The sequence below is a fragment of the Sinocyclocheilus rhinocerous genome, unplaced genomic scaffold, assembly GCF_001515625.1.
Source record: "Sinocyclocheilus rhinocerous isolate Xijiao unplaced genomic scaffold, SAMN03320098_v1.1 scaffold329, whole genome shotgun sequence".
In the NCBI taxonomy this organism is placed as follows: domain Eukaryota; kingdom Metazoa; phylum Chordata; class Actinopteri; order Cypriniformes; family Cyprinidae; genus Sinocyclocheilus; species Sinocyclocheilus rhinocerous.
In genome coordinates, this window is record NW_015652820.1 from 48,272 (window position 1) to 66,549 (window position 18,278).

General features: G+C 34.1%; 1 protein-coding gene across 1 annotated transcript in view; it reads left to right on the plus strand.

The window, feature by feature from the left end:
• The window catches only part of LOC107715161 (GPI ethanolamine phosphate transferase 2-like), a gene marked incomplete at its 5' end in the record, with an annotated part of 81,969 nt that overhangs the window by 45,361 nt on the left and 18,330 nt on the right, over positions 1-18,278 (plus strand). Inside the window, one exon of the mRNA XM_016521222.1 lies at positions 313-504. Coding sequence (XP_016376708.1) covers positions 313-504 — 192 coding nt within the window. The remainder of the gene's footprint in view (positions 1-312; positions 505-18,278) is intronic.

Below are 18,278 nucleotides of genomic sequence, written 5' to 3' on the forward strand. Positions count from 1 at the left end.
TATTGCACTTTACCAAGTAAGAAGTGTGAAATTCTGAGCTAAATGGAACGCAACGTATTTGGAGCAGTAAGATTTCCGACATGACAGAAATCCAAATGGAAACACCAACAAAGTGTGTTATTGCAAAGAAACTCAGCTTAACATGGAGGATTTGTTGCATCATGCCTGTTTATGCTATTATACAGTGTTTGCTTTGAGTTCAAATCATAAGGGGTTTGTCTTTCTGCTGTTTTATATTCAGCGTTTGCATGCATATGTAAGAAGAACATGTCTGCCCTGTTATTTATTCACCGTGTGTGTGTGTGTTTTCAGTGGGGATCATAAGGCGTTCCTCTCCGTGTTGGCGGCGGTGTCTCTGGTTCTGATCTTCCTCCTGGTTCAGCGTCACTGCTCGCTGGTGTCTAAGATCGCTCTGGCTCTCGGCCTGCTCGGAGTTTACAGCTATCGCGCCGCCGTCGGAAACATCCTGTTCCCATGGCAACACAGCAGCCGTGCCGTCTCCAAGTAAGTTTGATGATATTTAAATATCTTATTGACATTCCTTGAATGTCAGATGGTGAATAAATTAGCTCCCCTCATTACCATTGTTGTTGAATTGTCTGAAGTTTCTTCGCTAACTTTATGTTCGTTAGCTCCTCTCGTCGGAAACCTGGCTCTCGCTAAATGCGGGGATGAAGTGTTTTTCGAGGGTTTTAAATACGAGAGCTTGACCTAAGAGGCTTCGATTCTGACTGCCGTGAGTGGAGGTTTGTTTATTGTAGACTCAGAAATGATTAAAGGGAATAGTTCACCCAAAAAGGGTTTAAACAATTGACGGTAGCCATTGACTTCCATTGTATGGAAAAAAATACTATGGAAGTAAATGGCTACCGTCAGCTGTTTGGTTACCAACATTCTTCAAAATATCTCCTTTGTGTCAACAGAAGAAAGAAGCTCAGGTTTGGAACAATCTGAGAGTGGGTAAACGATGACAAAATTTTCATTTTTGGGTGAACTATCGATTTAACAGGAATTACAGGAAATAGACCTCAAATTCTTCTGTCTTTGGCTTGAATGAGACCATTGATGCTTTGGTCCAGAAAGGACTGAATTCACATTCAGAGCCCAAATATGGTTAGCAAATCAGCACACAGCAGACTGACCCTTTTACCATGTCTTGTGTCTTGTGTTCACAAACACCTAGATGGAGGATGTTCAGATTTTGGGATTGTTGCTGGTTTTGAGGCTCATTGAGCTCCTCAGTGACAGAGCTATTGCTCTTTAAGCTTTATTTAAAGTATAACAGTAGTAGTTTCTCTGTAATATGTTTTATATACCATAATCTAGGTGTGTGTGAATGTGATTATATAGTTACGCAGTCCTAAGCACCCATGGCCTGATGTTACAGACTATAAATATATTTTTTTAAAACCCTGAAACTGTTTTTAGTTTGCATTTATGTACACTAGCATTCATGAGTTTAGGGTCAGTAAGATATGTTTTTTAATGTTTTAAAAGAAGTCTCTTACGCACACCAAGGCTGCATTTATTTAATCAATAATGCAGTATAAAATTGGAATATTGTGAAATATTATTACAATTCAAAATAACTGTTTACAATCAATTAAAAATGAATTTAGACATAACGTCAGATCAACAAAGCGCAAAAAGAACCAATGAAGATCTCATAAATGTGAACCAAACTACCATTTAAAATTATCTTATGCTCACTAGTACTGGATTTATTCAATCAAAAACAAAGTACAAACAGTAATAATGTGAAATATTATTACAAATTAAAAGAACTGAATATATTGTAAAATGTCATTTATTTCTGTGATGCAAGCTGAATTTTCAGCATCATTACTCCAGTCTTCAGTGTCACATGATCCTTCAGAAATCATTCTGATATGCTGATTTGCTGCTCAAGAAACATTTCTGATTATTATCAATGTTGTGCTGCTTCAAATTTTGCTGGAAATAATTAGAAAAAAAATAATAGCATTTATTATATTTTAGATGTCTTTAATGTCACATTTGTTCAATTTAATTCATTGGAATATTGTGAAATATTATTACAATTTAAAATAACTGTTTACAATCAATTAAAAATGAATTTAGACATAACGTCAAATCAACAAAGCGCAAAAAGAACCAATGAAGATCTCATAAATGTGAACCAAACTACCATTTAAAATTATCTTATGCTCACTAGTACTGGATTTATTCAATCAAAAACAAAGTACAAACAGTAATAATGTGAAATATTATTACAAATTAAAAGAACTGAATATATTGTAAAATGTCATTTATTTCTGTGATGCAAGCTGAATTTTCAGCATCATTACTCCAGTCTTCAGTGTCACATGATCCTTCAGAAATCATTCTGATATGCTGACTTGCTGCTCAAGAAACATTTCTGATTATTATCAATGTTGTGCTGCTTCAAATTTTGCTGGAAATAATTAGAAAAAAAATAATAGCATTTATTATATTTTAGATGTCTTTAATGTCACATTTGTTCAATTTAATTCAAATATTATACACACACACACATACATCATGCCAACTCTCGGAGTGATTGTCATGGTAATGTACATGACAATGTTAATGTGTTTGGTCTTGTCAGAATAGATCTGCTACGCTGCTGCTGCGGCAGAGTAAGTACTAAGACTTGCTACTGCCAATCATTTTGAATTTTTACATTTGTTTTATTTTAATATCGTTTTCAAATTTGCTATGAAATGCAGTTTAGTTTTATTCGTTTCATAAAATTTTTTGTTAGTTTTAGTTTAGTTTTTATTTTGTAAACACATTTTTATTTAGTTTTTATATAGTTTAGTTTGAGTTTTAGTTTAAGTTTTAATTAAAGTTTAGCAGAATTAACAGATCACTTCCAGAGCGCAGGCCAAAGAAAGACTTGCTTTAACCTTAAGTGAGCATCTAGCGACACAAAATTAAGGCATGCTGAGATTGATTAGATGGTAAAAGTATACAAATATACGCCAAAATTAAGCAGTAAATCCTTTTCACTAAATAAATCTACACAAGTTGTACTTAATTTAATAATGTCATATCTGAAAGCACTTGACTGAATAATGTGTGCTGAGATATTTAATATGAAAATTAATGTAGCCTAATGTGGTTATATTAGATGTCTTTTTTCTTATTTAACTATTTTCTTATTTGAATATATAATAATCATTATATTGTAACTGTCTTGTCTTGCTCACTTTCCCGCGAACAACCGCGCATAAATCATAACTGGGACAAATGAAATTCAATAATAGGCTAACGGCAATCGCATTTAATAGTCATATTTGAATATGTTCTTTTCATTTATGAAGAATTATATGTACGTGTATGTGATGTCATTTAGCCTATGCACATTTGATCAAAAGCCTGGCAGATTGTTCAGATGTAGGCAAAAGTTTTGTATACAGAAAGGATGTGCGTTCTCATCTTTTTACTGTTAATTATCATGTTGCTCTGCATGTCTGTTTTTCTTCAAAGCAGCAACTTAGAGTGCTTAATATTGGTTTGATTTCTTGTGTTACATGAGAAAATAAATAATTTTTCCTACCTGATGTAGTAGATTTAATGCGGTGGGGTGCGGTTCGGGTCGCGACTCGCGATCTTTATGCCAAAAGGGTCTATTCGAGTACAGAATTAAATTAGTATTGCTGTCGGTTAACGGGTCAGGTGTTCTGTTAAGTACTGCGGGTGTGGGTTTTCCAAACAGGACCTGTGCAGGACTCTGCTTAAAACTGCTTTTGTTCAATTTAATTCAAATATTATACACACACACACATACATCATGCCAACTCTCGGAGTGATTGTCATGGTAATGTACATGACAATGTTAATGTGTTTGGTCTTGTCAGAATAGATCTGCTACGCTGCTGCTGCTGCTGCGTCAAAGTAAGTACTAAGACTTGCTACTGCCAATCATTTTGAATTTTTACATTTGTTTTATTTTAATATCGTTTTCAAATTTGCTATGAAATGCAGTTTAGTTTTATTCGTTTCATAAAATTTTTTGTTAGTTTTAGTTTAGTTTTTATTTTGTAAACACATTTTTATTTAGTTTTTATATAGTTTAGTTTGAGTTTTAGTTTAAGTTTTAATTAAAGTTTAGCAGAATTAACAGATCACTTCCAGAGCGCAGGCCAAAGAAAGACTTGCTTTAACCTTAAGTGAGCATCTAGCGACACAAAATTAAGGCATGCTGAGATTGATTAGATGGTAAAAGTATACAAATATACGCCAAAATTAAGCAGTAAATCCTTTTCACTAAATAAATCTACACAAGTTGTACTTAATTTAATAATGTCATATCTGAAAGCACTTGACTGAATAATGTGTGCTGAGATATTTAATATGAAAATTAATGTAGCCTAATGTGGTTATATTAGATGTCTTTTTTCTTATTTAACTATTTTCTTATTTGAATATATAATAATCATTATATTGTAACTGTCTTGTCTTGCTCACTTTCCCGCGAACAACCGCGCATAAATCATAACTGGGACAAATGAAATTCAATAATAGGCTAACGGCAATCGCATTTAATAGTCATATTTGAATATGTTCTTTTCATTTATGAAGAATTATATGTACGTGTATGTGATGTCATTTAGCCTATGCACATTTGATCAAAAGCCTGGCAGATTGTTCAGATGTAGGCAAAAGTTTTGTATACAGAAAGGATGTGCGTTCTCATCTTTTTACTGTTAATTATCATGTTGCTCTGCATGTCTGTTTTTCTTCAAAGCAGCAACTTAGAGTGCTTAATATTGGTTTGATTTCTTGTGTTACATGAGAAAATAAATAATTTTTCCTACCTGATGTAGTAGATTTAATGCGGTGGGGTGCGGTTCGGGTCGCGACTCGCGATCTTTATGCCAAAAGGGTCTATTCGAGTACAGAATTAAATTAGTATTGCTGTCGGTTAACGGGTCAGGTGTTCTGTTAAGTACTGCGGGTGTGGGTTTTCCAAACAGGACCTGTGCAGGACTCTGCTTAAAACTGCTTTGCATCTCTCCGTCAGATAACCCCATCCCTAAAACGCCACACAGCTCATATAGTTTTCCAACACGGGATGATAACGTAATGATTACGAAAATGATTATTTATTTTTGATAATTATTACTAACTGTTGTTAGATTCATTTCATTTTAGTTTTTCACTTATTTTGACATTTTTATTTTATTTCAGTTTACGAAATCGTTTTCGTCTTAGTTTTAGTTTTCGATTACGAAAATATCCTTGCTGCCAATACGTCCACAACATGCTGTGAGCATGTAAGAAATACTGCTGCTGCACATATATCATATATGAAATAAACCCCGTATATAACATACATGAATCATCCCGTAGCAGATCTATACAGGTGGAGCTGGGGAAGATGGAGGGTTTCTGAAGTGCGCTGCAACTACTACAGCAAACACTAGCCAAGTATTTGAATGTTGAGCAGCAGCTCATTGGCTGCTGATACAAAAAGAACCAATCAGCTGCACCATATGATGATTGCATTATGTCAGATTGAGTTAGACCTTTTGGACTGCACCATCTAGAAATTTATGACAGAACTTTGGATAAATACATACATAAAGTAAATACAGTAAGATGACATGCAAGAAGTCCTACAATGGTCGTTAACATAAACTAACAAAGCCTTGTTTTTATGGCCAGTTTTCTCTTTCAGGTCAACTACTGTGATGGTGGAGATTTAGAAAAGTTAGCTGTGCGCTTGCAGTGCATCCGTCGGTCAAGCATTCTCATATGCATTTGTGCACTTGTGTAGAGTGTGTTTGGCCTAAGAGAGTCTGAGAGCACTATTTTATACTATACCAGTTCTTCACACACTCATAAAAGTGCAATGAGTTTTCTGAGGCACAGACACACACACACAGTTCCAGTTTACTCTTGTGACAAAATGTCGCCGCTCGCCTCTTCCCCTTGACATTTACTCCCACCTAATTAAATCTTTGACCTCCTGCCCTTGGTGTAGCGCCACAGGCTGTGTTCCATTACACGCTCTCCATATGACAGAGGGAGCGCGAGCCTGAGGTAATTGGCAGTGCCACCAGAGTCACTCTCACACTCATTAATCACTGCAGGACATTGTTTATGTTGCCCTGGCAACCTCTGGCTCGCCTGTTAAGCAGACGTCCACTGACTTTCACCCCATCATTTAGACACGCTCTCTCTCTCGTTTTCTGTCTTTTTATCACGGTTTCTGCTTTTGACCCAAATTAATGTTGATTGTAGTGCATTTAAAGGGTTAGTTCAGCTATTTGTCATTTCAGACCTGTATGATTTGTTTTTTCCCCCCATGCAAATAAAATAAATGGGAACTGGGGGTTTCAAGCTCCAAAAAAGTTCCCATTTATTTAAATTGCCTTTCAAGTATAGTGACCAAGCGTATTGGTGAAATCACAGCACTGAATATGGCAAAAGAGTTAAAAGAGCCAATCACCTTATTGATAAAAGCATCATCTCATTGTTTTTCCCTAGAATATACTTGCACTTTAGCTGTACCAACCGGAGAAATATAATTTTTGCCATATTTAAGATAAAGATGCTAAATTATATGAATACAATTAATATGTTATTGTATTTAATGTTTGTGTATGTATATTACATACAAAAAAATATAACATTTTATTATGCATTTATATATATTTATTTATATACGTGTGTGTGTATTTTTTGTTAATATTTTGAATTAGATCTGATTTTTATATTTTCTGTTTTCTGTTTAGTGTTACCTAAAGTTTTAGTAATTTTTGTTATTTAATGTTTTGGTATTTTTTTCTTTTTTAGTATGTGCATATAGTTTTTATAAATGTTAATTTATTAGTTTTAGTTTATTTAGATTTAGTTATTTTAGTACTTCATGTTACACTAATGTTGACTTGGCAATTAGCCGAAATCAGTTTAAGGGCCTTTTATATTTTATTTTATTTCAGCTGTTTATTTTATTTCACAATTTTTAAAATTGTTTTAGTTGAATTTTATATTTATTATCTAAGTAATATAAACTTATATTACTTTTTATTTTGTTTACATTTTATCAAAATGTTATTAAATTTTGCTTTTTACACTCTAGTTCAAGATGGTTCTGTTATGTTTCTGTTTGTTAATTAATAATATAAGAAATTATTAAATTAAATTAAATTAAATTAAATTAAATTACTACCTTTGGACAATATCCAGAGGGCCGTCCAGAGAAGCGACTTGCTTAAGTGAGGTCTTTGGTGATAAATGTTCAACTGTGCCTTTGCCCAAGATATACAATCACACATGAGCCAACGAACAAGTAAAAACTGTCCATGACAGCTGATTCAGTTCTTCTTCTGTGCGCTGTGTGATCTAGCCATTAACACAGTCAATACCTTTCTGAATAGATATGTAAATCACAGATATGTTTCACGCTGCTCTTAGAGGCGTAAACAACCTTGAGTCTGTTTTGCATCTGATTTATTCGTGTTAAAAGACCAAAACAAGAATTATTGCACCACATGCATGAAACAAGCTACTAAACAACTCAACGTGTGGTATTTAGTCCGTTCAAAATAGGTTTCTTCATGTAAACAAGAAGTATTAATAGCTTTTCTGATTTCATAAGCATATTTTTAGCATGTACATAGCATAATTATATTAGACAGCATCACATCTTTTACATACCAGCCAATCCCAGAATGCAATGCAACAAGGTCAGTGAAAAAATAGTACAAATCTAAGCTTGATTTTGAGCTAGTTGTTTGGTTTTGCTTTTTTGAAATATTGTTCCGCCTTTGATTAAATATATAAATTAAACAAAAGCGCAGTCGACTGTGGAGAGAAAACCACAAGCACACAAAGGACGGAGTGAAAAGATGTCAAGCAAGAAGCTTTTTTTAATCAGAGTTTATGCTCAAAGCTGTTTACGGGGGAAATGATTGTTGTCAGAGAAAGCTGAGCGCAAAAGAAATAAACAGGAATTTTGGCAGAGACACAAGTTTTGGAGTATTTGAATGGAGTATGGAAAATGAAGTGTGGGAGCGTCTGAGTTCAGTAGTGACAGTATGAGATATCAGCTGAAGTGAACATCATAAACTGTGTTGTCTGAAAGGCATCTTAAATGCAGAATATAGAATTTCCACAGTCAGACGACTTCAACAATGTCTGCATTTACCGTCAGAGAGGAAAACATGATTTCCAAAAGCGCTTCTCAAGGGACGGAGGAAATATTGTGAGCTGTTACAGGACTGGTGAAATCATAGCGCCTTGAGCATTAAAGCTTAATATTTTCTCTTGCAGATATGTGCACAAGCCAGAGAAATGAACTGAAGCGTAGCCAGTTCGTGCAGTAAATAATACGGAAAAACAAAAGGGAAAAATTCAAATACATTTTCTTCAGGCAGAGCAGATGTACTCGCTGAAATAAAAACATATCCAAGTAGTAACTCCACAGTTGATTACTGGTTGATGAATTTTTCTGTTTACTTCATGTTCAGTAGCTCACGTGACTAATGGAACTTTTTCTGTACTTACAGGTGTATCTCAGTAAATTAGAATGTCGTGGAAAAGTAAATTTATTTCAGTAATTCAACTTATTGAGATGCACCTGTATATATATGGTCAAATGTTTGGAATAATTACATGAATAATTAAATCAAAGAAGTCTCTGATGCTCACCAAGGCTGTATTTATTTGATCAAAAATGCAGTAAAAACAGTAATATTGTGAAATATTATTACAATTTAAAGCAACTGTTTTCCATTTGAATGTATTTTAAAATGTAATTTATTTCTGTGATGTGAAGCTGAATTTTCTAAGATGTAATATATCATCTATTATTCTGACTTGCTGCTCAAAAACATTTCCTATTATCAATGCTGAAAACAGTTGTTTCAGTTGTTGAAAACAATGTTTTTGAGGAAACTGTGATACGATATTTTTTAAAATTAATTTATTTGAATGGAAAGTTCAAAAGAGCAAATTTGTTTGAAATAAATGTCTTTACAACTTTCTGTTTCTCTCAGAAACCAAAATGTTGAACAATGTTCACTAACCCGGTGAAGTTTTTCAACTCAAGTGGTGCTTATTCTCTTTAGCATGTAGTGTGATATATTTCACTCAGTTCCCTGAGCATTCTGATTCTATTTCAGCAAGTGAAAAACAAATTTTTACTCACGTGCATTAAGTATTAGGTATGTTACAGTGTCTGGCAGACAGCATGTTGAAGCTGCTCAGGCTGCCATTTTTCCTTCTTCTCGGAAACACCCAGTAGAGTGTGTTTTCCAGGAAATGCGCGTGTTTGCTGGACTTCTGCAGGCTTCTTGTAAATACTACAGTATATTGTGCATGTTATTTTTTGACAGACATCGATGTTGTGATATTCTAATGATGAGAATTTGAAAACAGATGCACTGTAATCATTTATTTTTTAGCCGGCCAGTACTCAGTGAAGTGATTGATGTCCATAAATTGCATTATGTTGATGTTTTTATTTCTATTATTCCAACCAACAGCCAGCCTGTTTTTGACGTACACGATAACATGCATAAGGAGTGAACTGTTTGATTTTAGGATATTATAAAACATGCTGGAGGCGTTCGAAATTACTTTTGCATAGTGAATTATACTTATTTTACAGAATGAAGTTTATTTTGTGACTTAAGTCATGTTACTCAGAAATTGACATGTTTTTCAAAAATGTTACATTCAGCTGTCGCAAATTTGTTGATATTTGAAGTTCATTTTTTTACCAGGAAAGGAGTGGTTTTTGATGCACAAAAACGCCACACAGAGAGTCAAAAATGATGTTTAATCTGCCAAACATGATTTGATACTAAAAACCAAACATGATTTTTTTTTCTGTTAGGTTACCAATGTCGAATTCATATTCAAATAAAGCAGCAGTGACGTGTGTCTGTGTGTAGGGTCTTCCAAAGGCCACTTATGAGACTGTACTGCCCTGCACCCCTGAGAGCACTCGCCTCAAGTGCTCTGCCCTCCAGAGTGAGCAGGCCACGGTCCTTGATGCTCACTTTCAAGTGGAATTTGCCCTTTTTTCCTCAGCCTTTTGGTTCCAAACACATCTGAAGAGTTATTAAAAGCACTCCGGCACACCTGCGTCAGGACGAGGCCCATAAAAAGCTCTGTATTTTTATCCTGATTAATCTAAGGGTATGTGTTGTGCTGACACCTCATTTGAGAGTGTTTATGCATGTAGATTCCACATAGAGATGGAAATGAATTCTGCCTCAGATCAAGAAATAGACACATTAGTGTGTGTGAGATACTACCTGTATAAAAAATGTATTAAACAACAAGTGTGGCGTGTTGCACGTCTCGCACAGTTTGTGCTACGAACATGAGTGATATCTCAAATCGGCTTTGAGGAGAAGTGTGCTAGTGCTTTTCTGAGTAATCAGATGTGCAATTTTTGCCCGGCAGACAGTGAAATAATCCCATAGGGATGGTCTTGAGCTGTATCAATGGACCAGAATATCATTAGAGAGACGGAGATGGAGATGGGCTATTTTGGCCACTTTGCGACTACCCTGAACATCATGGCAAAACCCTAGCAATGATGGCACAACTTTTGCATGTGTTTATATTAATCATAATATCCTGAATGACACTGTGTCAAAATGCTCTAATGTAGGGCTAAAATGTATTTTTGTTTTTAATGCATTCATTAATTTTTTTATTTGTTTGTTTGTTTGCTTGTTTAAACAAACTTATTTTTATTCAACATTTTTTTTCTTTTATTTATTTATCCAATGTTTTATCTTTTTCTTTTTTTTTGTTTCATCTTTTATTGATTTTTATTAGTTTGTTCATTTGATCTTTCCTTCTTTTTGTTCATTCATTCATTCATTCAATTTTCATTCTTTATAAGAATTTAACACACTAGCAACCACCCACAACACCCTAGCAACATTTGTTTTTGTTTCGTTTTATTAATGTATTTTTATTTATCATTTATTCAATTAATTTATAAATTTTTATATTTCCTTATTTTATTTGTATTTTCTTTTATTTGTATTGTCTTGTTTTATTTTATTTTATTTATTTAATTATTTTTTAATTTTTCTTTTTCTTTTTCATTCATTCACTTGTTGATTCTTACAGTTGTTCAGCCTTATTTATTTATTTATTTATTTATCTATCAGAATTCAACACCCTAGCAACCACCCACAACACCCTAGCAACCATCTAGAACACCCTAGGAGTCACGGCACGACTTTTGCATGTGTTTATGTTGATCCTAATAACCTGCGTGACTCTAAGTTGAAGTGCTGTGCTCTAGGGTGAAAGGTCATATTGTTCTCTCATTTCCTCCAAAACCAGACAGACAGCTGTGGGCACAACAGATCAGCAACACTGGAATTGAATAAAGCAGAAAGACGGGGGTGAATGAATAAATAAACAGACATTTCGTGTCTTCAGCATATTTATTGAGTTTATGTAAGGCAGCGCGTGGGGTCTGTTGTCTGGAGACTGCCGACCACAGTCTTGCCCAACGTTTTCCTTTATTAGAGCGGACATTTTTAAATCTGACGCAATATCTGGCAACCCAAACCACCTCTCTTTCACGCATATCACACACACACGCTGATATTATTGTTATTTTTGTGTGCGTTTCACACACCTTCAGTGCCAGACTGAAACCCGTCAGACCGAGGGAATCACTGGCAGAACACAAAGATTAATGATATTCAGATGAATGCTACACACAAAATGGACAAACTTCAGTCTGGTTGGCTAGATCTGCACAGTTTCTGAGAGTAAGGATGCACAGGTTTTTACTGGATTTGCCACAGTATACAAGGTGTATAATGTTTGTGAATCCAGTACGTTGTAAAGAGCCTCATTTGCATGGTTTTGCCTAATGAAGATTGACCTAATGGGGTCATATGATGCTGCTAAAAAGAACATTATTTTGTGTATTTGGTGTAATGAAATGTGTTTATGCGGTTTAAAGTTAAAAAAACACATTATTTTCCACATACTGTACATTATTGTTTCTCCTGTATGCCCCGCCTTCTGAAACGCGTCGATTTTTACAACGTGTTGCAGCACTGTAAAAGTGCATACGCAGCTGGTTTTGTTGGACGTTGTAATGTCGAGGATCAAATATGTTCCGATTAATGCAGCATCTTCACTTTCACTGTTATTTGTCACTGGAAACTTTAGGTTATTGGCCATGTTATTGCTAGACCATTCAAGACACTGCCAGCATGAACATGAGTTTAGTACAACATGATTCCAGGGCAGTTATTGTTTTTTTATTAAGAAGCTTTTGCTGACACCAGCGAACTCAAGTGCACTGATGTTACTTTTGCTCATTCTGTGACACAACAGAGCTTCATAAATGTTTATATGTAGACTTTCTAGAAATACAGAGTCTCTAGTGGCCTTTAACTGTGCAGTCTGTTCATCCACAGCAGTTTAGTGGAGCTGGTTTAGCAGCAGCTCCAGATCAAATTAGTTTGATCTTTCGTTTTGTTTTTCTTTTTGTTCATTAGTTTGTTTGATCATTTTCTTTTATTTTTGTTTGTTTACTTATTGATTGAAATTTATCCTCCAGCTATTCAAATATTCATTAATTTATTCAGATTGTTTCTTTTGTTTTGCATTTGATCTTTCTTTTTATTTTGCTCAATTGTTCATTTATGAAATTTTTTTCCAATTATTTGATCTTTCTTTTTTGTTTTTCCCTGTTGTTTATTCTTTTTTGTTCCTTTAATCTGTCTTTTTTGCTCACTTTATTTATTTATTTATTTATTTTAAATGTTCTTTTTTTCATTCCTTTGATTGTTCAGTATTTATTTATTTATTTATTTATTTATTCATTAATTTATTCATTCAAATTTTTGATCTTTCTTGCCGCATCTCTCTATTTCTCTCTATTACGTTACATTTTTCCTCAGTGTTTTATGGTCATTCTTCTCTTTGGGTGACACTACAGTATAAGTAACACCAAACATGAATGGACACTCATGGTTTCAATCACTCTCATTCTTTCTTTCTCACGCTCTGATTGAGTCGCTGTTGTTGTAGATAAATAAAGCATGATGGAACATCTGCTTTCTTTCTCCAAGCAAAGACATGCAAATGTGTTTAGCTCTTCCTCTCATTTCTTATGCTGTAGTTCACAATAGCTTTTTTAAACTACTTGGGACTTTGTTGCTCTCGCAAACCCGGTGTGACTTTCTCTCTTCTGTTGAACCGAAACGTTGAAAAATTATTCATTCTGCTCTTTTCCATATATTGTATGACTTTAATGGTTGGAAAAGAGCAGTGCAAACATTTAGCATAAACACAATCTATGTTTGTGTTCTACAGAAGAAAGAAAGTCACAGAGGTTATGTGAGTAATGAGTGTGAGTAAATGATGTCCAAATTCTAATTTTTGCATTAAACACTCATTTCTGAACCTTTATAAATCTGATTTATAAGTTCAAAAAGTTTATTGAATTTATTAGTTTGGTGGGTAGCATTATTGTGCACAGGAATGAACACATGAACAAATGAAATATAGATTAAACAAATAAAGGAATAAACAAAAATAATAAAATAAAACCGAATAAATGAAAATGAACAAATATTTAGATTAAATTAATAAATAAAATACTGAACAATTGCAGGAATTAACAAATGAACAAACAAAAAAGATCAATAAACAGAATGAACAAAAGAAAAAAGTAATGAAAAAGGATAACTGTTTTGAATAAATAAATAAACTCAAAAACTGCATGAACAAATGAGCAGAAAAGATCAAAGGAACAAAATAACCAAACAGAACAAAAAACAAAACAAAAAAGAAAGATCAAATAATTGGGACAAATAAAAGACTGACAATTTGCATGAATGAACAACTGAGCAAAATAAAAAAAGATCAAATGAACAACAAAATAAACAAACAATTTGATAAAATTAATAGACTTCAATTTATAAATAATAAAAAAGTCAGTCATACAGGTTGTATCAACAAGAGTGTGAGTAAATGATGACTGAATTTTAATTTTTGCATGAAACACTCCTTTTTAACCTTTAAAAATATAATAAAGTTCACAACGTTTATTGACCTTAAATCTTTAGCTTTGCAGGTGGCATTATTGTAATAAAACACAAAACGAATTGTTCCACATTTGGTCAAAGCAAATGCAGAGTCTGGACTGAGTGTGTGCGTGCGTGCGTGCATGTGTGTGTGTCTGATGATTTTCTCCAGTCGTCACTTTTCCTGCTGTGTCACTCTCTCGGCATATGCCTGGGAACAACGTGCCGTTGCCAAGTTCTGGTTGGCATGGTAACACGTGTTGGATTAAAGTGTTTTGTGCAGATGTAGTTTGTTCTCTGATGGAGCTTATTTACAGTGAAGAGGAACAGAGACACAGTGGCAATAAAAATGATGAGATTTTCCTTCTCCAGGGAAATTGCTGAAATCCCCTGCCTGTTTTGCTCTAATCACATTTAATGTGACTGATCCAGTGTTGTGTGAAACTGTAGAGTCTCCTGCGACAAGCGACTCCTAATTTAACATAGTTAAAGTACATACAGTCACGCTGCCCTTTGGAAAAAGTGCACTATGCAAACTACTTACACAAAGTGCACTGAAGCTGTTCAAGGGGGCAATGTACTGTATGATAAACTAGATCAGATCATCATAATTGGATTATATAATATAATTTAATCAGAAGAGTATTTTTGGTTAAAGAACAAGGGTTTCAAATGAATGGATCTTGATTAGAGTGACAGCATTACACCTGAAAAGATAAATGTACACAAAAAAAACTGGAATATAGAGTTAAAAACAGTGATGAGTGGCAGTGTTTAACAAATTATTTTAATATTAAACCAGACTTTTGTGCAGAGATGAATCATTGAATTGTTTCAGTTTGAATTGATCCATGAATCATTAGAATAAACCAATTCACTAAAATGATTTGGACTTTTTAATGCAATAAAAAAAATCAAGATATTGTGGCCATGAATTTAAATATCAAAAGAATTAATTTAGTTTAATTATGGCCATGACTTAACTAAATGAGAGAACGAATGAATCAATTAATAAGTTGTGGGAACAAATTCTTAATTTGTGGTCATGATATCTAGTTTTTGCATGTCATGCGAGTCTCTGCAATATGACTTTAAAACAACCATTTATATTGTAGTTTTGTCACGCTACACTGCTAGTGCTAATTGGTAGAAAAAGTGTATTGGAAAAGCTGCACCATTTTGAAAACATTAGTCAACTGTGATAATTGATCATTTTAGTAAAAAAAAATCGTTGTTGTTGTGGTACAAAAACAATGATCATAATTTGTTTGACACATAGGCGGAGGGTGAACCAACTTCAGGCTAAGGCTATTAACATGCACATCATAGCCCCGTCTTTTACACTCTAAAAAATGCTGGGTTAAATACAACCCAGTGCTGGGTGAAATATGGACAAACCCAGCAATTGGGTTGTTTTGACCCAGCAGTTGGGTTATATGTTTAACCCAACCTTCTGGGTAGTAACCCAACCGCTGGGTCAAAACAACCCAATTGCTGGGTTTGTCCATATTTGACCCAGCACTGGGTTGTATTTAACCCAGCATTTTTTAGAGTGTAGGCAAGCACCCACTGAATAAAAATAAAACAAAGTAATTGTGACTGTTTATCTCACAATTTTTATTCTCTAGCAATTGTGAGTTTATATCTCGTAGCTAATTCTGACTAATTCTGTCCAATTAACTTTTTTTTTGGTGAAAAAAGGCTATGGTACTGTACCAGATATGGGTGTCATGTCACAAAATATTTTTAATACGACTGAATTTGTATATAACGTGATCATAATTTAATAAAAACATTGTAAGGTACTATTTATAACGCTTTCAGTTCCACAGTTATTCAAACAGCAAATAAATTATATACAAAAAGCAAGCAAAGAACATTTACATTATCAAAGAACATGATGACTGACTTCAGTCTAGCGTGAGTTTAGGCACACTCAAAAACTCCTCCGTTATAATCAATAAAGCTGCCTACAGTGCCAAATGAATCTCTTACCTACTATGTCGTACGTACATTTCCACTTTGAATTCGCGAGAGTTTAGAATTCAGTCTGCATGCGCGTGCTCGACACAACTTGGCATTTCAGCGATGACTCATCTGAACGCCTCTGATTGGCCGTTGCATTCATAAGCTCAACACAATCATGTGTGATTGGATATAATGCAGAATGTTGTAAAAATGCATAATTTGACGCATCTTTAGCAGATCTAAATTTAATGTTGCAGCCACACTTTTCATTTAATTTTCACTTTATTTGTGACATCCTTAATAGGTTTAGTTTAATTGTACGGGGGCATATTTGTCCAATTTGGTGGCATTTTTTCCCCCAACCCCCCTAAGTGAAAATTTATGGGAAGGCTAAGTCTTGCTCAGCCTTACACACACTCCACCTATTGACAGCATCAAACTTGACCATAAAGTAACACTAAATACAACCAGTAAAACTAAAAATGACTGAATTAACATTTACAGTAATGATTTAGATTACAGTAATCTAAATACTGCTGTTTATTATTAAATTAATGTCAATTTCATTATTAGAGTACATATAAAAGAGCAAGTAATATGTGCAGGGACGAGCCCTTACATATTACACCGATCACAGCTAATGATGATATTGAAATCCAGTTTCAGATTGTTCTATTATGTTTCTCAAGGTTAGTAAATAAAGTTTGCAAAGTTTTTTGCACCAGTAAAGGTCTTCGCTGTTTTAATTGATGGACAGACATGAGTTGTTACGAACACTCCTCCTTGATTATACTTACAACAATGATGTGTGTTAAGGAGCGTGGCGAAGGCAAATAGTCACATGACATCAAAAATAACCGCAATGGAAACGAATTTCATCTAGTGGGAATATTTGGTACTGCACCCATTTTTGAGATATCAGCCTTAAATTTGGAGCACAACTTGTTTAGATTTATGGCTTTGATTTTTTTTCACAGTTTTGGAGTAAAAAATACAGAAATAGTATTTTTGTGCAGTTTTCATAATAAACTTCAATGTTTGTAAACTTTTTTGCAGTTTCACTTTAACTTTAATTTGACAAGTGTCTTCTTAAAAAAAGACCAAACTTCAAGCATTCAAGATTTACAACAGTTTCTTTTGGAAATTCTGTTTGCAGGTCTTTGCTCAAAAAGTGGTTAACAGGTAGTAAGTGGTTCATAACTATTCCATACATGCAAATGGGGTAAATAATGTTTTGATTAAAATAAAGTTAACATTGACTGGCCACACATCACGTTTATTACTTATCAGAGCTGTTGAAACCGGAGATTCACTTAACTGCATTAATGTTTTCTCTAACTGTATAGAGATTTTCACTGAGGAAATTAACAAATATCCTGCTCATTTTTCTGACTTTGAAGCATAGCCTGCTGCCACACTCCATGCGATCTCCTAAATATGAGCTACTGATAATGAAAACTGCTCAAACACAGTTTTATCCAGGCTCGGTTCCAGAATTAAATACTGAGGGTGCTTCAGAAATTAGTGAGTGTGCTCTAGCCTCAATGCACATACATTTTCACGTAGATTATATTTTTGTCCTGTCCATTGCTCTTTCAAGTGTGAATCCCACATAAATATGTGGATGTCATTCCCGAAACTTTGCAGTGTGTATGTGACTGGAAAATAAAATTCTGAATGGATAATATATAAAACACACAAAAAGTGCTCTCTTTATAATCATTAAAAAGCTGTCCCTCGTCTCAGTTCATCGCGATCTCATGACGTTTTGTTATAATGAGAGGATTCGCAGCTTGCAAAACTCAGCAATGGACAAAAACTGGTGTTTTGAGTGGAGTGGATTCTAACTTAACGCCTCTGATTGACCGTTGCGTTCAAGAAATCAACAGATATGTCTGTGATTGGCTACACTGCTCAGCGCAGCAAAAAACAAAATGTTAATAGAAATCTTTTGACGCTCTCCTGAGCGCAATCCCAAATATGCACTGGATAGTTTGTCAGATCTGTTTCGCTAATATGATTGCGAATAGAGAATATCTCGAGTTTTTCTGTGCCTATGCATACATATAATTTAATACCGTAAAATCCCCTAAAAGTACAAAATATTAAATAAAAACACATTTGAACTAAGTTACAGTACATTCATTTTATTAAAATAGAAAAAGTCATTCTGACCACCACCAATATTGATTCACCAGAGGGTTAAAACCTCTTCTTGAACTTGAAATACTGCTCTGATTAAATTATGTTATATACTGTACTGTTAATATT